This window comes from Coturnix japonica, chromosome 4, assembly GCF_001577835.2.
Source record: "Coturnix japonica isolate 7356 chromosome 4, Coturnix japonica 2.1, whole genome shotgun sequence".
NCBI classification, from domain to species: Eukaryota; Metazoa; Chordata; class Aves; order Galliformes; family Phasianidae; genus Coturnix; species Coturnix japonica.
The window spans coordinates 48,240,318-48,257,959 of NC_029519.1; the positions used below are offsets into that span (position 1 = coordinate 48,240,318).

The 17,642-nt window shown below is 38.3% G+C and overlaps 1 protein-coding gene across 1 annotated transcript in view; it reads left to right on the plus strand.

Annotated features, from left to right (window-relative positions):
• TRPC3 (transient receptor potential cation channel subfamily C member 3) overlaps nucleotides 1-17,576 on the plus strand; it is a 35,313-nt gene extending 17,737 nt beyond the window's left edge. Inside the window, exons 4-12 of the mRNA XM_015861910.2 lie at nucleotides 2,498-2,662; nucleotides 5,060-5,276; nucleotides 6,130-6,363; nucleotides 7,689-7,953; nucleotides 10,036-10,231; nucleotides 12,139-12,348; nucleotides 14,044-14,127; nucleotides 15,771-15,846; nucleotides 16,709-17,576. Coding sequence (XP_015717396.1) covers nucleotides 2,498-2,662; nucleotides 5,060-5,276; nucleotides 6,130-6,363; nucleotides 7,689-7,953; nucleotides 10,036-10,231; nucleotides 12,139-12,348; nucleotides 14,044-14,127; nucleotides 15,771-15,846; nucleotides 16,709-16,851 — 1,590 coding nt within the window. The 3' untranslated portion in view covers nucleotides 16,852-17,576. The remainder of the gene's footprint in view (nucleotides 1-2,497; nucleotides 2,663-5,059; nucleotides 5,277-6,129; nucleotides 6,364-7,688; nucleotides 7,954-10,035; nucleotides 10,232-12,138; nucleotides 12,349-14,043; nucleotides 14,128-15,770; nucleotides 15,847-16,708) is intronic.
• Nucleotides 17,577-17,642: the final 66 nt, after the last annotated feature.

A 17,642-nucleotide genomic window follows, 5' to 3' on the forward strand; every position in this document is an offset into this window, starting at 1 on the left:
GCCAGCAAAATTTGACAGGACTTGCTGACACTGAGCCAAATTCTGCTGCTCTGCTGAAATGAGAATCAAAATGGAATTTCCAAGTGAAATCAATAAGGTTTGAGTAAAATCACAAGACTGAATTCTCGAATACTGAAGTTTCTAATAGATGTGAATGAGAATTCAAAATTCTCTGTGTTGTGTGCTGGTGAATCAGGTTATGCCTGGATCTGCTCCTGCCAGATCTGAACTCAGTCATTAAGATGTTAGGAATAAAGAACATGCTAATCATTCTTAGTCATACAGAAAAATAAGTCTATACTGATCACTTGATTCACAATCATGGAACCGAATGCTTCTAAAAAGCTGCAGCCAGTTATGCACTGTAAAGCAGATAAATTACATTCTGGTATTCCTTAGTAACCAGATGTGGATCTTGTGCATCTCTGTGTATGCTTGGGTTTGGGGTGTGTCCTAATGTATTAGACAAATATGATAATAAGCTGAAATCAGCATATGTAATGAGAAGCTGGTGACTGCATGGGAAGTAGGTTGAGAAAAGAGAAATATGGAAGGAAGAATGTGTAGGGTGTGATTGGTAGGTGAAAGATGATGTATTCTCTGAGGAGATGAAGCTGGGAACATGTGGAGATACAGGAAAAATACCAGAACAGGCTAGAGTTGCTTTTAAAACAGTAAAAAATCAAGTATTTCAATAAATCCAAAGAGAAGGATAAGTTGCAGAGTTCTTTTGGATCAGACAAATGCCATGAGTTGCTGTGAGGGATTGGAAGTGGTGCATGTTGTACAATTACCAACAATTAAATAAATTACTAAGATCTTAAGTGCCCTCAGACTTACTGCCAAAGAAGAACTTGCCATAACCATTGGCATCTCACTTGCTAACTCCTCCTTTGGCTGAGGAAAGTTGCAGCACAGGCCGATGTCCTCTTAGCATCGCAGCAGAACGTTGATGGATCCAGAGAAATAAAGGAGTGAACAGCTTTGGGTGAGATGTAAGGAGGCCCTCGGGCTGATTCCTAGCCTTGGGCAAGCACCCTGACAACTCCTTTGCTGTTTTTTTCCACAGCCTTCTGGCAATAGGAGGTATGATGTAGGCGTTTCTTTCCTCTTATCTTCCCTACAGGTTTAAGCCTGTTTTTTTCTAAAAAGTCTTTGTAATTTTGAAATGATTACTTACCTATCTTTGCCCACAGTTTATCTGCTGAGGTGTTTGTCCTTTGGCCTGACTTGAAGAGACAGGGGCATATGTCAGAATGCACGGTTTACACAAACACACAAAGAGCCTCTTTTTCCTGAGCCAGGCTGGCAGTTTTTATGGTGCATAAGCTCAAAAACTGACAGTCTATTAGAGAGAATAAAAATGTCATTTTCGTTGTTACAAATTTCTGAAAGATTTTTGAGCCTTTTTTTATTTATTGCTGTAGGCCATTCCATGATATCAACAAACTGTGCCAGTATGTGATCTAAACTACCAAATAGCATATCAAAATACATAGGGGCTTCTGTTTTAGAGCAAAGTGTTTTAGAATATGAAGATACTTCCCTCTTTAGAGTTAATGCAACAGCTTCAGATCCTTCCTCCTGGGAGATTTAAGGTTCCCTGTTTTCATTGCCAGTGATTTAATTTGCTTTTTCTGAAGAAGTCTGCCCTCTTGTACTACTGTATGCTCTTATTAATGATTTTAGGAGTATAAATGGAGTTTTGCAGGCAAGACCTGGCATACAGCAGTGCATATGGTACATTGTGATCTCAGCAGAGTACAAAGCCTAATGAAATTGATACACAACATTTACAGTATTATTTTTTTTAAACTACGAGTGACTCAAATATAATCCCTTTTAAACCAACATGCATTCATCAGAATTATTTTCAAAACCTTGTTGTGAAACCATTCTTCACTCTGATTTACTAGTAATTGTTGCCTCATTTTGACAAACATGTTATCCAGTAGCTTCAAATGGCTGTGATTTACTAGGCTTCTTACCCTGCTGCTCAACCAACACCCCATGTGCTCTTGTAATACAGCAGTCTTGTGGAACATGGGTTAATTACAGTAATAGTGATAATGATGAGTGTGACAGTAGACTTGACCAGAAATGTAAATATAATGAGAAGGAAGCATAGGGAGCTGCAGCACTCTTCCCTCCAACCTCTTATGCTTCTTCTGCACTCTCTTAGTTTCATGGCATGATCCTAATAGAAGTGGCTGTACAGTCTTTATCCATGTAGCAGATGGCTTCATTCTATAAAAATACAACAGTGCTTTAAAAATGGGGCAATACATATTTTCAGCCTGTGCAACCCTGCCCTTATAGTGCTTGTTTTAATGAACTCAGCATTTTCTTTATTTATTAACATTTCTTTTAAAAGAAAGAGGAGAAGGTATGTTTTTAGGGTCTGCATTAACTGCAAATGTTTGAGATTTGCTGATCATCTACGAGGTGTTCATATAACTCATTCAAAATGTTAAATTTTTACTTGTTTTCTTTACAGTTTGTTGCTCATCCAAACTGCCAGCAGCAGCTGCTCACCATGTGGTATGAAAACCTCTCAGGCTTACGGCAGCAAACCATAGCCATCAAGTGTCTGGTTGTGCTGGTTGTGGCACTGGGCCTTCCGTTTCTAGCCATCGGTTATTGGATTGCACCATGTAGCAGGGTACTGACTTCTAAAGATTACAAATCATGTACTGTTCTGGGTACTGTTTTTCTGGCATTGCAAGTGTCATGATGTGCCTCTAAGTCTGCTGCTTCCAAATTTAACTAATTAATGATATTTTTAGTAGTCTGTAGTCTTAAGCCAAATTATGCTACTTGTTTTATTTGCACTGTAAGGAGAGGGCCACGTGAGGAAGCATGAAAATACTGTTAAGCTTATAGAAGGAAAAAAAAAAAAAAAGCCCTTCTCTGTGAGGTGAATGATCTACAGAAATTTAAGGGAAGAAAACCCAAAATTCAATCCATGCTGTGTCATTACATTCTCGTACTTATGGTACTATGGTGGATTGGTTTGTTCTTTTTAAATCACCACCCAGTTGGCCAGAAGGTTCTGTAAGAGTTCTCCTATGGTAGCACCTGAAGATCTGAGGCTGCTCCCATATCAACAAATAGCAGAACATCTGTTGACTTCACTGATGCAGAATTTAATCTTAAGTAAAATATTTGTTATTAGTCTGTTTGCCAGGTGAACCATATAATAGAAATCAAATTAAACACAGTTTTTCAACCGTGCGCTAGAGTATATTCTTAAGAGCCTGTAAATGTAGAGACTTACCTTCCAAAATGATAGGAAAATACAGCTTTCTCAGCGATATAAAAATGAAGTCCTTGTGTTCTTTTGCATGTCAAGTGTCTGAAAATTAAGTACATTACTATGTCTTCATTAAATTGGAAGGAGAAATATTTCTCCAAGTTACATTAACATTATTTAAAAATGTAAACTTACTTTTCTTACAGAATGTTGATCTTTTAGTTTTCTTTCCTTAGCAAATCTGCAGCAGAGAAATGTTTGACTCATTTATATACTTTTCTTGTAGTTTATCTCAAAAAGGAAAATATTTTTCCCCTCTCCTGCATGTTTCAAGGGAACCTGGTATTTCTCCTCGGTTGAATATTGGTTTACTTTTAAGATAAACCTTTGTGATAGAATATAATTGTTGTTCTGATTATTTTCTGAAGTTACTTTGTGATTATCTTTAGTGGAGATATTCCTCACAGCTCCATGCCATAGAAATATTTTTTTTTAGGTAGTATCTAATATGGAAAAGTGACATTTGTCCTCGAGCTTTAGTTCTCAGTACCAGAAATTCCTGACTTTTCACAGTGCTCATGTCAAATAAACGTACTGTACATTCAGATCAGTTACTTGATGTTGTAATTTCAAAATGCTTCATAAAAGGTCAGGAGCAGGAAAGGAACCTGGGATTGTTTGCACAGGTAGCAAATGCAGTTCAGTGTGTGCTGGTCCGCTTAGTTCATGGTAGCTGACCCCAGTTTCAGGAAATCTGTTCCTTGAAATAAGAAAGCTACTTACAGTTCCCCACCTGCTGAACTCAGCCTTTTTCGTCTTACACAGTACACAACACTGCTGATAACGCAGCACTTCACATGATGTGATTTTAGGATGCTGAATAATATTTCTTAATGTATGTGATAATGTGTCACATCTGAACTGGATACTAACATTAATAAAGACAAGCATTATGTGTGCAGCAACGTGTTCTGCTCATGGAGGAGACCTTTAACATTAATAAGTGTGCTGCAGCTAGGTCAAAAAAGTCTGCCTGGCACCCAGTTACCAGACTTTGAGCAGAGGAGGAACAAGCCTTCCATTCAGAAACACAGAAGGGAGTATATTCTGAAGGTACAACTCCTTCCTTCCAAAGCAATGTAGTCTGGAAGGGACAGTTAAACTCAGTTGTGCAGTCCCCCCCAGAGTACTCCAAGCAGGGCCTCTGCCGAACCTCAGTACCAGCTCCAGACAGTGACAGTGGTCTTCTAGAGGTAATCATTCCTCTCTTGAGCTGAGGAAGAACTGTCTGTACATATGCTGTTCCATATTTCTGCCAGGTGCAATTGTGAATGCACCAGCTTAATTTATTTGAAAAAAAGTATTATTTCTGATATTTTCATTTGTAGTCCACTGTGATGGAATAGTCATTAGTTTTAGCAGACATTTGCAGGTTATTTATCTAGGATTTTCTTCTCTGAATATATATTCTCCAGGCCTGCATTGGCAATCTCTGGGCATTAGAAACTATTTTCTATGACTGCCATTGTACAGTTGTAACTTCTTGGGGCACTTCCCAATAAATATTGCCATCTAGAGTTTGTTGAGTAACATAAATGTTCACTAACAGAACAGCATGTTCCATGTGGCTGCCTTTGAGAGAGTTTTGTCTGCAATGGCAAACCATCACAATTCAGTGCATTTGGAACCTTTGAAAGCAGCATTTCAGACTGTCCTGAACAATGAGTGCAATGCTTCTGAAATACGCAATGTATAAGTTTGTTACTTCAAAAAGAAAATGTGACTGCTTTCATTCTGTCTTTACAGCTTGGAAGAATTCTTCGAAGCCCATTTATGAAATTTGTGGCACATGCAGCATCCTTCATCATTTTCCTAGGCCTGCTGGTGTTCAATGCCTCTGACAGATTCGAAGGTATAACAACGCTACCGAATGTCACTGTTACTGATTACCCTAAGCAGATCTTTAGGGTGAAGACTACTCAGTTCACCTGGACAGAAATGCTGATCATGGTGTGGGTACTTGGTAGGTATATTGCCCCTTTGTCTCTGTGTCACTGTTTATCTGCAGTTGTTACTTCTAAAAGAAAGAATTGCAGGTCTCAAACCTTTGCTTCAACTGCTGCATTGTTACAGTAAGCCTTCACAGCAGAGCAATACATCAGAACCAGTGAAAGTATCTCTGTGCCTGCCCCCTCTTGTAGTGCAGAGCAAAACCATTGATTTGCAATGACTTTGATGCACTGTTTGGTAGTTCTGACATTTGTAACAGGAACACAGACTTGTTGGAGAGAACACAATAGAAATTTTGCTTTGAAGTGGTTTACTTAAGTAGGATTAAGAAGTCTACTGTGCTGCTGTATGCATGAGAAGATCAAGAGTTTTCACTGCTTAGTTACTGTACTGACACATCAGTGCTTATGTGGCATTGCTGCTTAGGTAGCATTTGGAGAAATCACTGTTTCTACCAAGGGGCCAATGAGTCAGTTCTCATTATTCAGTATTCATCACAAAACCTGATCAGATATCAGCCTGTTAGAAGCTGTGTGTCAGAAAGTGCCATCTTCTAGCATTTCATCAGTCAGGTTCTTTATATAGGAAAACATCAGGTAGCCACATGATAATGTAGCATTCTCAGCTTTTACAGGCTGCAGAAAAGAAGTATAACTGTGGCTGCTACACAAAGGTGCCTCACTTTGCCTTTTGAATCACCTGTATGTCCTGGCTAAAGCACTCTCTTTATGTCAAATTCTGCTGGGGCAGGGAGGTCAGTGCACCTTGATCAAGCTGTGTGACAACACTGTGACACTGCAAATCATGGAATTTAAATGGAAGTGTTGTGGCTGACTTTGCTATATTGTTTAAATTTCTTGTTGCAGGTATGATGTGGTCAGAATGCAAAGAGCTGTGGCTGGAAGGACCCAGGGAATATATCTTGCAGTTATGGAATGTTTTGGATTTTGGGATGTTGTCCATTTTCATTGCTGCTTTCACAGCGAGGCTTCTAGCATTCCTGCAGGCCACTAAAGCACAACAGTATGTGGACAACTACATCGAAGAGAGTGACCTCTCTGAGGTCACACTTCCTCCAGAAATAGAATATTTTACCTACGGTGAGTTTGAATTTTCTGCAACACAAATCTTAATAATGAAGAAACTGATAAGATGCCATTAGCATTTGAAGACTTAAAATGAGTATTTTTATATGTTTGTATTCATAGCATTATTTAGTCAATTCTGCGCCTATATTTTTCATTCTCTTCTATTTAAGCTATAATCATTATGATGCTAATTTGTCAAATGTTTGACAGCATGTTAAAACCAAGTGATAGGCCAAAGTAAGGACAAAAGTCCAAATAACTGCTTATTATTTAACTGCCTTCTGTTGTAACCATTTCTACTGAGCTCAGTTTGACAGTCATGATATTCAACATTTGCAAACTATATTTTATTTTCAACATCAAGCACAACAGATACAATTATGATGAGAATTTATTTTTTGCTTACTTCAGTTGTTCAATAACATCATTCATATTGTGAAGAGCTATCAATATTTTGTGCTAGAGGAAGGATGCTAGACCCAGTAATCTGTTCAAATAGAAGGAAAGTACTAATAGTTGTTGCAGCACAGAAACTGTAATCAGAGATGTGATGAGGCTGTTTGCAATGTCAGTAAAGACTGCATTTGCTCTGGGCAGTAAATTTGAGTGAATGTTTTTTGAGTGTCTATGTAGTACAGTAGTAGAATTGGCTTTGTTTACTTTAAGTGCTATAGAATCGATTTGAAATTGGACATATGGAAATACATACTTAGAAATACTTGGTATTTTGATGTCAAACACTGAGACAGCAGTGCTGTGCTAAGATGGTGCAGTAATTTCTGCAATGAAAAATTCCTGAATCTATATGTAACTGTTGTTTCTGTGGATATTGTGGGTAAAAGTCATGGTCTTCCTCCCACTGAAGTCAATGGCAAAATTCTCCACGACCTCAGTGAAAGCTATGTTATATCCTAAATTTTTAGCAGTGGCAAAATCCTTGTGTGGTTAGTAAGTTCACTTTTCATTAGCGTAACTTAAAATATGAATAAATTTGTGGCATAGTGTTTACTAACAAAGCTAATAGTGCAGTCATACTAAGAAAAGCACTTAGAATTGCTTATCCTTATATACTCTTGTATATTTTTACTTTGGGTTGAATTACAAATTGTAGAAGATGTTGTCCTTGTTTTTTCCCCAAGTATAATTTTTCCTCTAGCAAAAAGCAATGTAATTTACATCCATCATTTGTGACTTACAGGAAATAGGCATAGACTCTCTAAATATTTGCTTTAACTAAATTCAGACATGTTCATGGCAAATCTTATCAAGATTTATTTTTAACCATAGTGATAAATGTGTAACACTTCATATTTACTCCTCTATTTTGTATCTTCCAGCTAGAGATAAATGGCTTCCATCTGATCCTCAGATAATATCTGAAGGCCTTTATGCAATTGCTGTTGTTCTTAGCTTTTCTCGGATTGCATATATCCTGCCTGCAAATGAGAGTTTTGGACCCTTGCAGATTTCTCTTGGAAGGACTGTTAAAGACATCTTCAAGTTTATGGTCCTTTTTATTATGGTATTTCTTGCATTTATGATTGGGATGTTCATACTGTATTCCTACTACCTTGGAGCTAAGCTAAACCCAGCCTTTACTACGTAAGTATGAAGTTGTGTTTAAGTAAAAAGCAGCTATGAAACTCAGTTTTCCACTAAAAAATCTGTCAAACTACATATTCTCTCCTAAGTGTTAAAATAAAACCTTAGAAAGGGAATACAAAGTACCAGTTCTTTCCTACTTGTATAATGGAAACTGTAATTTCACTATAAAATAGTTTTACCTTTATTTTGTGATGATCAAGCAGGCTTGTGAACAGCTGATGGCAAGGGAATATTACTGATTTCTCCTAAATTAAATTAAAGCAATTGTTAGAATTGTAAACATCAACTGAACTCTTTCAGGTCAATATGGTAAACTGAGAGGTTAAGCCCAGGTGTCAATAACAGGTCTCCCAGTAACACTTCTGTTTTTCATGAGTGGAAAAGCAGGTTATGTGGATGACATATTACTTTCTTAGTTCTGTACTGAACAATTTGTAGGCTGTGTTGGATTCTTTTGGATCAGAGTTACAGTATATGTGGTAACTTTTTTGGTTGGATGAATACAGAGCAATGACAGTGAAGCCTGTTTTCAGAAGATGTGATGGATTGCCATGATCTTTAAAGCTTCCATCTTTTCCATTTCTTTATTCAGTTTACTTCCTGAATCCCATGCAGGAAGGGATAATTATTAAGGGCGTTTCAAACCAGGGGTAGTAGAAGTCCTCCTTTCCATCCATCTTCCTACAGGAGACATGACCTCTGTAAATGTATTTTCCTGTGGCCAATTCCATGACATTTTCTTAAATTGATTATATCTTTCCTCCAGATTGTTGTCTTTTCTCTAGATAAGTAAGTTGTGAAAAACTGTAACAAAAGTATCATTCTATCAGATATCTAATATGCTTAACATTTGAATGCTTATTAGTTAATTGTTTAAGCAGCGATGTTATTCTACTAAACAATATTACCCGATCATATATTATTCTTATATAAAATTATACAACAATGTTAAAACAGGTAACTCAGTATTTGCGTACTGGCTTCTTTTTGTTTTGCTGCCTAGGACACAGCTGTCAGTTCACTTTTTAGTGACACAGAGTAAGAAGTCATTTCCAGTAACTTCTGTAGAGTACAATAAAAGGCACATTTTAAGGGGAGGGTCAAAATTTTAATGAATATCTATGTCTCTTAGCTTACATTTGTTAGTCAAGCTCTCAGGGAGGTGGACTGTGTGTTGCAGTGAGCTATGTCCCCATGGTGTGACAAATCAACTTACAGCAAAAATACACTGATGGAAAGCCAAACTCACTTGTCTGTCCTTTGATGCCAGCAGTGGATCTGTCTGACCTATCTGATGGAAGCAAGGGTTAAACACATTACCTGTGGGCCAAATACAACAGTGATTTTCCAACAAGATTCTGAAGGTTTCCTGGTGCCGAGTCACAGTAATCTACTCTCAGATTCCCTGAAGGTCTGCAGGGCTGTCTGTCAGCTGTCACAGAGCTTTGGCAGCTCAGGAATTGCCCAGACCAAGATATGGGAGTATAGAGGTGCACTGTGTCCTGGGCCCAGAGCCTCGAGCATTTAGGTGCCTGTTTCTTGTTGAGTGCCCGATTTCCACTGATTTAAACAGCAGTCTGGAACAAATCCCATTAAAATCTGTTTGGATTCTGAGTTTTGCTGCTGAACTTGCTGCTACCCATTTTTGAATGTACCATGCCTAATGTTAGACTTAAGTAGAAACTGTTGAAAGAAGCACAATAGTTTTCTTTGCATCAGCCCCATTGTTAGGGCAGGGAAGGTCTGCCCCCTGCAGAATTAGACTGGAAAATAATGAGAGCATCCTTCATCTTGAATCCTGAAAATATGATAGGTTACTAATTACCGGACCTTTCATTTGCATGCTTTACTTGTGTTGTACCTATGTTATCTACAACATGTAGTTACAGCATGGTGGGGGAACTGAGCATGACATGAAAAATACTTACTTATATTTGTGATTTGATCAACTCTCTACAAACCTGATTCATGAACAAATTGCTTGAGATTGTTTATCACTTGCTATAAGCACAGATTATGTATTTGCTTGTGTAGTTAGTACTGATGGCTTCCTATTTTTTTTTTTTTTCTCTTTCTCAGAGTTGAAGAAAGTTTCAAAACCTTATTTTGGTCAATATTTGGCTTATCTGAAGTGATATCTGTGGTGCTGAAGTACGATCACAAATTCATTGAGAATATTGGATATGTTCTCTATGGCATATACAATGTCACGATGGTGGTAGTTCTGCTCAACATGCTGATTGCTATGATCAACAGTTCATATCAAGAAATCGAGGTAGGACTCTGTTCTCAAATGGTTCTTTTTTGCAGTCATAGAATCATAGAATTGCTCAGGTTGGAAAAGACCTTAAAGATCATCAAGTCCAACCACAACCTAGCCATACTAACTACTCTTTGCTAAATCATGTCCCTGAGTGCTAATATCTGAGAGGTGCTTACAGCGAGAGTGGGGTTGGTCTCTTCTCACTGGTGACAGGTAACAAGAAGAGGGGAAATGGCCTCAAGTTGCACCAGGGTGAGTTTAGGTTGGATATCAGGAAAAACTTCTTTACAGAAAGGGTTGTTGAGCACTGGGATAGGCTCCCCAGGGAGGTGGTTGAGTCACCATCCCTGGATGTGTTTAAAAACCGTTTGGATGTGGTGTTATGTTGAAAGAGAGTGGCATTATTAAGAATTATTTTAATGATTGCATCTAGTTATGCAGAAGTACGGTCAAGGTATTGATTCTCAGTAAAGGAGATCACAAAAAATACCATGTCCTACAACTAACAAAAAGATCTCTGCAAAATCTTACAGAGTCTGTATTTCATCTTATGGCAGCTGTATGCATCCAATGAGGTGCCATCCGTCCAGAAATCTTAAAATCTAAAGTAATGTTCAAATGAGGACTGCTGTGAAACAGAAAACAAAGCTACTGTGCTTATGATCTTAGACATGGCTATATTCCTAGCCTCATTAAGGTGCATGCTGTATGTTTTCCTAATATAGTGCACTTCAGTCTTGGAACCATTTGGATGTAGTTTAAATTACCTTCTTAGGTAACTGTGCAGGAGTTAGACGCTTTGGTCATTGCGCTACTACCGTGCACGCTTTATTACATTTATTTGCATCTGTACTTGGAGTATGATATAGGTGTTTATCTTCAGGACTTATGACCGAGTTGCTCTTTGCAATGTTTAAAAGCTTTATTTGCAGTGTGCTGGGGTTTTATTTCTGCTTTAAGTACAATATTAGGACTTGATTGTAGGTTTGCTGCGCTTTGCCATATGCCCTGAAAACACTGACGCAGATTTCTCCAAATCTGGCAAATGGCTTTGTGGAATGAATATTCCTGTGTCACACAGTGTTCTTGGCTGCACTGCTGATTATAGAGATATTTTATTTGAATTTCATAATGGTGACAAAGTATCTTGAAAGTTGAAGATAATTAGGGTATTTAGTGTTCAGTTCCAATAAAGATTTAGGAAAACTCAAACTGGGGAAGATAACAGCTTTTATAAAGCAAACCCAAGTTAAACCACACACCCCCCAACACACACACACAGCAGGTTACAGAATATAGTGTACAGTTGGTTATCATACTTCACTGACTTCTGGGTGATGTCAGGGAATTCAGCAGGAGAAAGCTGCTTATATTAAAGCAACTTTTTGCCCTTGAAATTAACCAAATTAAGCCTTTCAATATAGTTAATCAGTTTGTAACGTGATTTCCTCATGACAGTTTCTGTTTTGTGTATGCCTTCATAAATCAGTTACTTTTCATGGTTATGTAAAAAGCTGTGAAAACTAGTGCTTTACTCCATGTCTGCTTGGAAGCCAGTGAATACTTCATCGCTTTTTTGAGTACCATGTTCAAGTGACCAACTTAATTAATAAAAAAAGTTCCGCTTTAAATAACAAATTTTTATGTTAGCCCTCACTCAGTGCAAAAATAACACTTGTTTAGATTGCTCACATGCTTGAACTAAATACTGACAATGAGATGTTGACATAAAGTGACAGCCGAAATTTGTTTGAAATAGTCTTGATAGAATAGTCACATTTTTTTGTACAACTATTTTGCAGCTTTATTAGCAAATAAATAATACTTATGTAAAAACAGAAAGGGTAGTTATTTCTTTTGGAGAAAGTTTTTACAGTTCTATAAATGAAGTGTATGCCTGTTTTAATGTCTTAACACAGGATGACAGTGATGTGGAGTGGAAGTTTGCTCGTTCTAAACTTTGGTTGTCATATTTTGATGATGGAAAAACATTACCTCCACCATTTAGTCTTGTACCAAGCCCCAAATCCTTTTTCTATTTCATCATGAGGATCATTAACTTTTCTAAGTGTAGGAGGAGGCGGCTACAGAAGGACATTGAAATGGGAATGGGCAATTCCAAATCGAGGGTAGGTACTGAAATCTCTTGGTTGTTTTCAAGAATAGTTTCCATTGCAGCAGTTTACTTTTCTTTAAATTTTAGGGTATAATCTGTATTTCTGATGATAGTAGTAGATAAATCCAGTACTCGTATTTACAGATCTGTAATTCAGATCGGTTTTATGTAGTACGTTTAGGCAGATAATAGCAATATATTTTATTAAGACAACAAGATCCAAATACTGGAAGAACACAGGTAAAACAAAAATAACTGACTGTTGAAAGATAGAGATAATTCCCACAAGCAATGACCTAGAAAGACTTCTAGTTGAGGATTAAAAATGAAAAGAAAACCACAACAACAGTTGAGGGTATGGAAAGAGCTTTTCCTTTCACTGGGCAGGCAAGGGAAAAATGTGGTCAGGATGATACCTTACATCCTACTGTCAAAGGTATGTTCTCAACAAAAGGCAACAGAAAAGAGGGAGGATTGGTGGTCATCATCTTCAGCACTTCCACAGCATTCTCAGTTTGGGTATCAAAATGTTCCTTACAGATATTAATGAATGCAGTGTCACCTCACTCTTGTGAGGATTAGGTAACAAATTTCTTTGTTTTCCTGATATGGCAACTGGGGCACTAACAGATAAAAGAAGAAGCACATGGTCCCTTTCTCCTCCTCCTTTTTGTTTTTAATTTTAAATAAATTTGTGTATATCACAAAGACTGAAACAAAAACAAATTTTATTTTGTTTTACTGTAAATTACCAGAAATGGCAAGTCCAGTTATCTTTCCTATAAGTTCTTTCTAGAGCTGAGGATGTTTTTTGGATTGTTGGTGCTACTGATCCTTATGCCTGCAGGAAAGCAGCAGCCTGGAGCAGGCAGAAATCCCTTACCTGGGGCCCTACTGAGGTGACAGGCTGTGTGCAAGTAGGGACACAATACACGTGTCAGTTACAGAAAGCATCCAACTGACTGCATAGATGCAGGCTGACTACAGTGAGCTCCCTTTGCTCACCAGAGAGGTCAGCCATCATTAATTCAGTGACTAATTGAAAACAGTGGTGAACTAATGACTGATATGCATAAGGAGGCTAGGCCTTTACATCACTCACACTGATATATCTGAGGGAAATAGGTTTCCAGTTTGGTAGTCACAAGTGTTTGGCCTTAGTCTTGAGAAAGCATCTTGTACAAGGTAGCTCTTTTCCTTTCTGTTTCTGGCCCGCTAGTACAAAGATAGCGAATTATTTAGGGCCTAATGAATATGTGGTGGAATCTGCTGATCCAGAATGACCATTATTCCAACTGTATTACTGGAAACTGTACTTAAGCAAAACACTTCTTACTGAGAAAGAATGGCTATGTATGTATTTTTAATTAAATGTATACCTAAGAGTGCAGAAGTGCAGCAGTGCTTTTAAAACCAGATCCCCTCTCCTTGTTGTGGCCACTCATCCCCACCACCAAGGCATAACTAAGCTCCTCAGCTGTATGAGCACAACTGTTTTGGAGCTGTGCAGTGAAAACTATGGCTAAAGTAATTAGCTTTTAAAATAATTAAGTAAAATCAGGGCTGCCTTGGTGATTTTATTTTATTTTTTGAAATAATATTCTGATTTAGTGACTATGGGGACATCCAAAGGGGAAAAAAATGCATTGAACTGATTTCTGAATGTGAATACTCTCACATGTGTTAACTTCTTCTTATTGCTTCCTAGTTAAACCTTTTCACTCAGTCGAACTCCCGAGTTTTTGAATCACACAGTTTTAACAGCATTCTCAATCAGCCGACACGCTATCAGGTAAGTACCTCCCTGGTCAGTGTTCTGAGTGATAGAAGTGTATGAATGTACCAGCGGAATCTTGTCTCAGGTACATGCTGCCTTCTCCAGATGAACAAAACCTCCTGTAGAAAACAAACTCTGGGATGCTACTGAGGGGAACAAAACCAACAAGACTGCTTTTGTTCAAGCCTGATTATTGGAAGCATTTAAAGAAGCCAACTCAAATAAAACTTAGTTTTTTCCTTGATATCCCAGTTCTGAAAACCCAAGAAGCACACTTTGAAAACTGATTTCTGGGGAAGAAATCTGAAAGCTCAGTGGGCTGATGAAGTTAGCATCACTTTTCCTTCCTTCCTTCTTGTTCTGTGACATTTGAAACTCCTGCAGATGAGAATTCTCCTCTCTGTTAAGAGGAGTCTGTCAGATATTACCTTCCTGACTTCTTTCCTGTTCAGAAATAAGAGTAAATAGGAGCTCTTGTTCCCCTAGTGAAAATGTACGAAGTGTACGAAATGTACGAATTCTGTAAGGCAAGCCACATTAATTTTGATAACAGTATGTTTTAGAAAGTAGATATGTACTGCTATTACAGACAAATCCTCACATGTGAACTGAGTTAAACAAAGAGTAGACCTATTTTTGTAGCCACTTAAAGCCTAAATTAGGTGTGCTTAGACACCAGGCTTCTGGCATCAGTTCTGACAGATACTTATGTACATACTTGTCTGCAGCAAATTTGAATAATTTGATAGTTTGGTCTGCAGCAGAATGGGCTTAGTGTAAAATTACTTTATCTTGCATTTGCTGTGCTTGACAGTATGCATGAAGATTACTGCAGTGCAGGTGACATGAGGTAACACACTGAATTGCAATACACTATATGTGTGGAGCCTCAGAAGTTAGGAATTCATTACACTAGGGATTCATTATATGGCTTTAGCAGCCTGACAGCCTCAATGTTATTTCATTGCTAATCACTTTAATGTACAGAATCAATAGTGAAGTTTAAAGCTGCAGCATTCTTTCTTGCTTTGTTACCCAGAGTGAGCTCCTTATCAGCATACTGTATCAGACTGAGCAGCATTTTCTAGGTAGAGCTTTGTGTCTTTAGGGACTTTGCTTAGGTAATAGTTCTGTGTTGCGTTAATAACTGTCATTATACAGGTGGCTATGTAAGCGCCAAAGGCATTTTGAAGTCATGGCATCAAAGCATTGGAGAGAAAACACAGTGTCCTTAACTAATACAATTTAGTCTCAGTTATGATGAGGGTAATAAATCTTGAGACTGGGTGTGTGTATGCCTCTAAATCCTGATGGTGCATCTGATGACTTCTCACAAAGCTAATTGGTGACAGGAAGCCAACCTTTCTTGTCTCCACCTGCTTGCTGTATAAAAAGAAACAAAATATCATTCTTTATTTCCCTGTTGTGCTATTCCTTCCAACCAGCTGCGTCCTTCTGTAAATTAAGAGGTAGTTGGTTGAGAGAAAGATGCTTTGTTGTAGTGATGAATCCCTGTGTGCCACCAAAAAAGCCCATATGAGACAACTGCTTGATCTGGGGCTGCTTTTTCACTTGCTTATATCTTTTCCATTCTTGTAAGAAAAAGTGAATAAAGTTCTACTACACGTGCTAACCGTGTCTCTGTTTTAATCTGACAGCAAATAATGAAAAGACTGATAAAACGGTACGTTCTGAAAGCACAAGTGGACAAAGAAAATGATGAAGTAAATGAAGGTAAGAGGCTTCTTCACATTTCAGAGGGAATGTTTGTCACATTTATTAGAGTCTGGCATTACAGTGGTGCATGGAGCCTCCAGTTAAAATGAGTTTATTTCTACTTCATGTGCACTGAAGTCATATAGCAATGGAAGTACGTGCAACAAAAATGGACAAGTAGGACCGATAACGTGGAACTGAGAAAGTTTATGGGCCCCATTTACAGATGTAAAGTTGGGGTGCAGACATGGTGCACACACAGTCACAGAGGAAGTCTGTGAGGAAACCACTATTGATGCTTCCAGCGTCCCAGTCAGCCGAATTTGAGTATCTCTTGGCCAGATATCTTATACTGGAAACCCTGACATATCTTGTTACAAGCCCAACCTTGACTATTGTTTCCATTTGTTGTTGTCCTTGTGTCAAGTTGTAACAGTTTTAAATTGGCTGACTTTTTCTGATTCAAAGGATGTTGGTAAGGAAGAGGAGAGAGACTCAGAAGCTGTGAGTTTTGTTGCCAGCTCTGCCACACTTTCCCTGTGTGATCTCGGCATATCACTTCAGAAACAAATCTCTTTTGCCTTTTCTCTCTCCAAGGGGGTACTAACATTTACCAGCTGTTTAGCAGTGTTGCCGTGATTAATTCATTAACCTATGTGGAGGGCTTTGATGTTCTGTGTATGTGTGAAGCACAACACTGGAGTTGGTTGGATCTCAGAGAGGATGAGGAAGAGGGAAAGCCTTCTGCCCCCCTTACTTAGCTCTCATGGATGTTCTGGATGAGCAGGGGATCATCTGAAATAGGCACTAATGCGACTTATCATTTAATGAACGTTTAGCAGACTTTGCTAATAAGTATTTCTTTCCATGGTTAATACAGGTGAATTAAAGGAAATCAAACAAGATATCTCCAGTCTTCGCTATGAACTTTTGGAGGACAAGTCCCAAGCGACAGAAGAGTTAGCGATTTTAATACATAAACTCAGCGAGAAACTCAATCCCAATATGTTGAGATGTGAATGATGCGACAAAGGAACCGTGGCTTCGACTACAGCACAACTATTTATTGGCAATAATATTTCAGTATCTCATACTTGAAAACAAAAAAAAAAAAGTATTGTAGATTTTTAGCACTAAATAACTTTATGTACAGCTGCTCTGGAATTTAGTCATAGGAAATTTTATTAACTCGTCACCAAAACGTTGTTGTCTTCATCTTAATCATCTGAAAGTTAACAACTATCAAACTGTTGTGGTTTTTTTTTTTTTGCATTGATGCATTAAGAAGGTATAGAGATGAGAATTACTGATATTTTAGCAGGTTTATGGATACATGCTGAGAATCCTTTGCACTGAATTTGCAAGAAAAACAAATGAATAGATGTAAGGTAGTGTCGTGCTCCTGGCAGCAGCGAGGTGGGAACAGGGTGTTTGAGCGTGTGGTGGATCAGGTAGAGTGGGGTAGGGTTGCGCTGCTGATGGCAGTATGAGCTGAGGAGCAGGTGAGGGTGAGCACACAGCTGCTGTGCCATAATGCAGTGTGTTATTTCCACTGGTGAGGTGTGGTGGAGGTTGGCTGTTATTTTTTGTAACGACATTTGAAGGGACCGTGATCTCAGTCCAAAGCTCCTCTTCATGCGGTAGAAATGATTTTTTTTTAATTCAGACTCTGCGCAGGGCCGGTATTTTGTGACCCGATGCCTCGGATGCTTCATTGTTAAATAAAATATTGCGATACTTTACTGATACTCGGCCTGCTCCTGCTCGGCCCGTGTGGGGGCGGTCCCGCGGCCGTTGCTCACGGCACTAAGCGC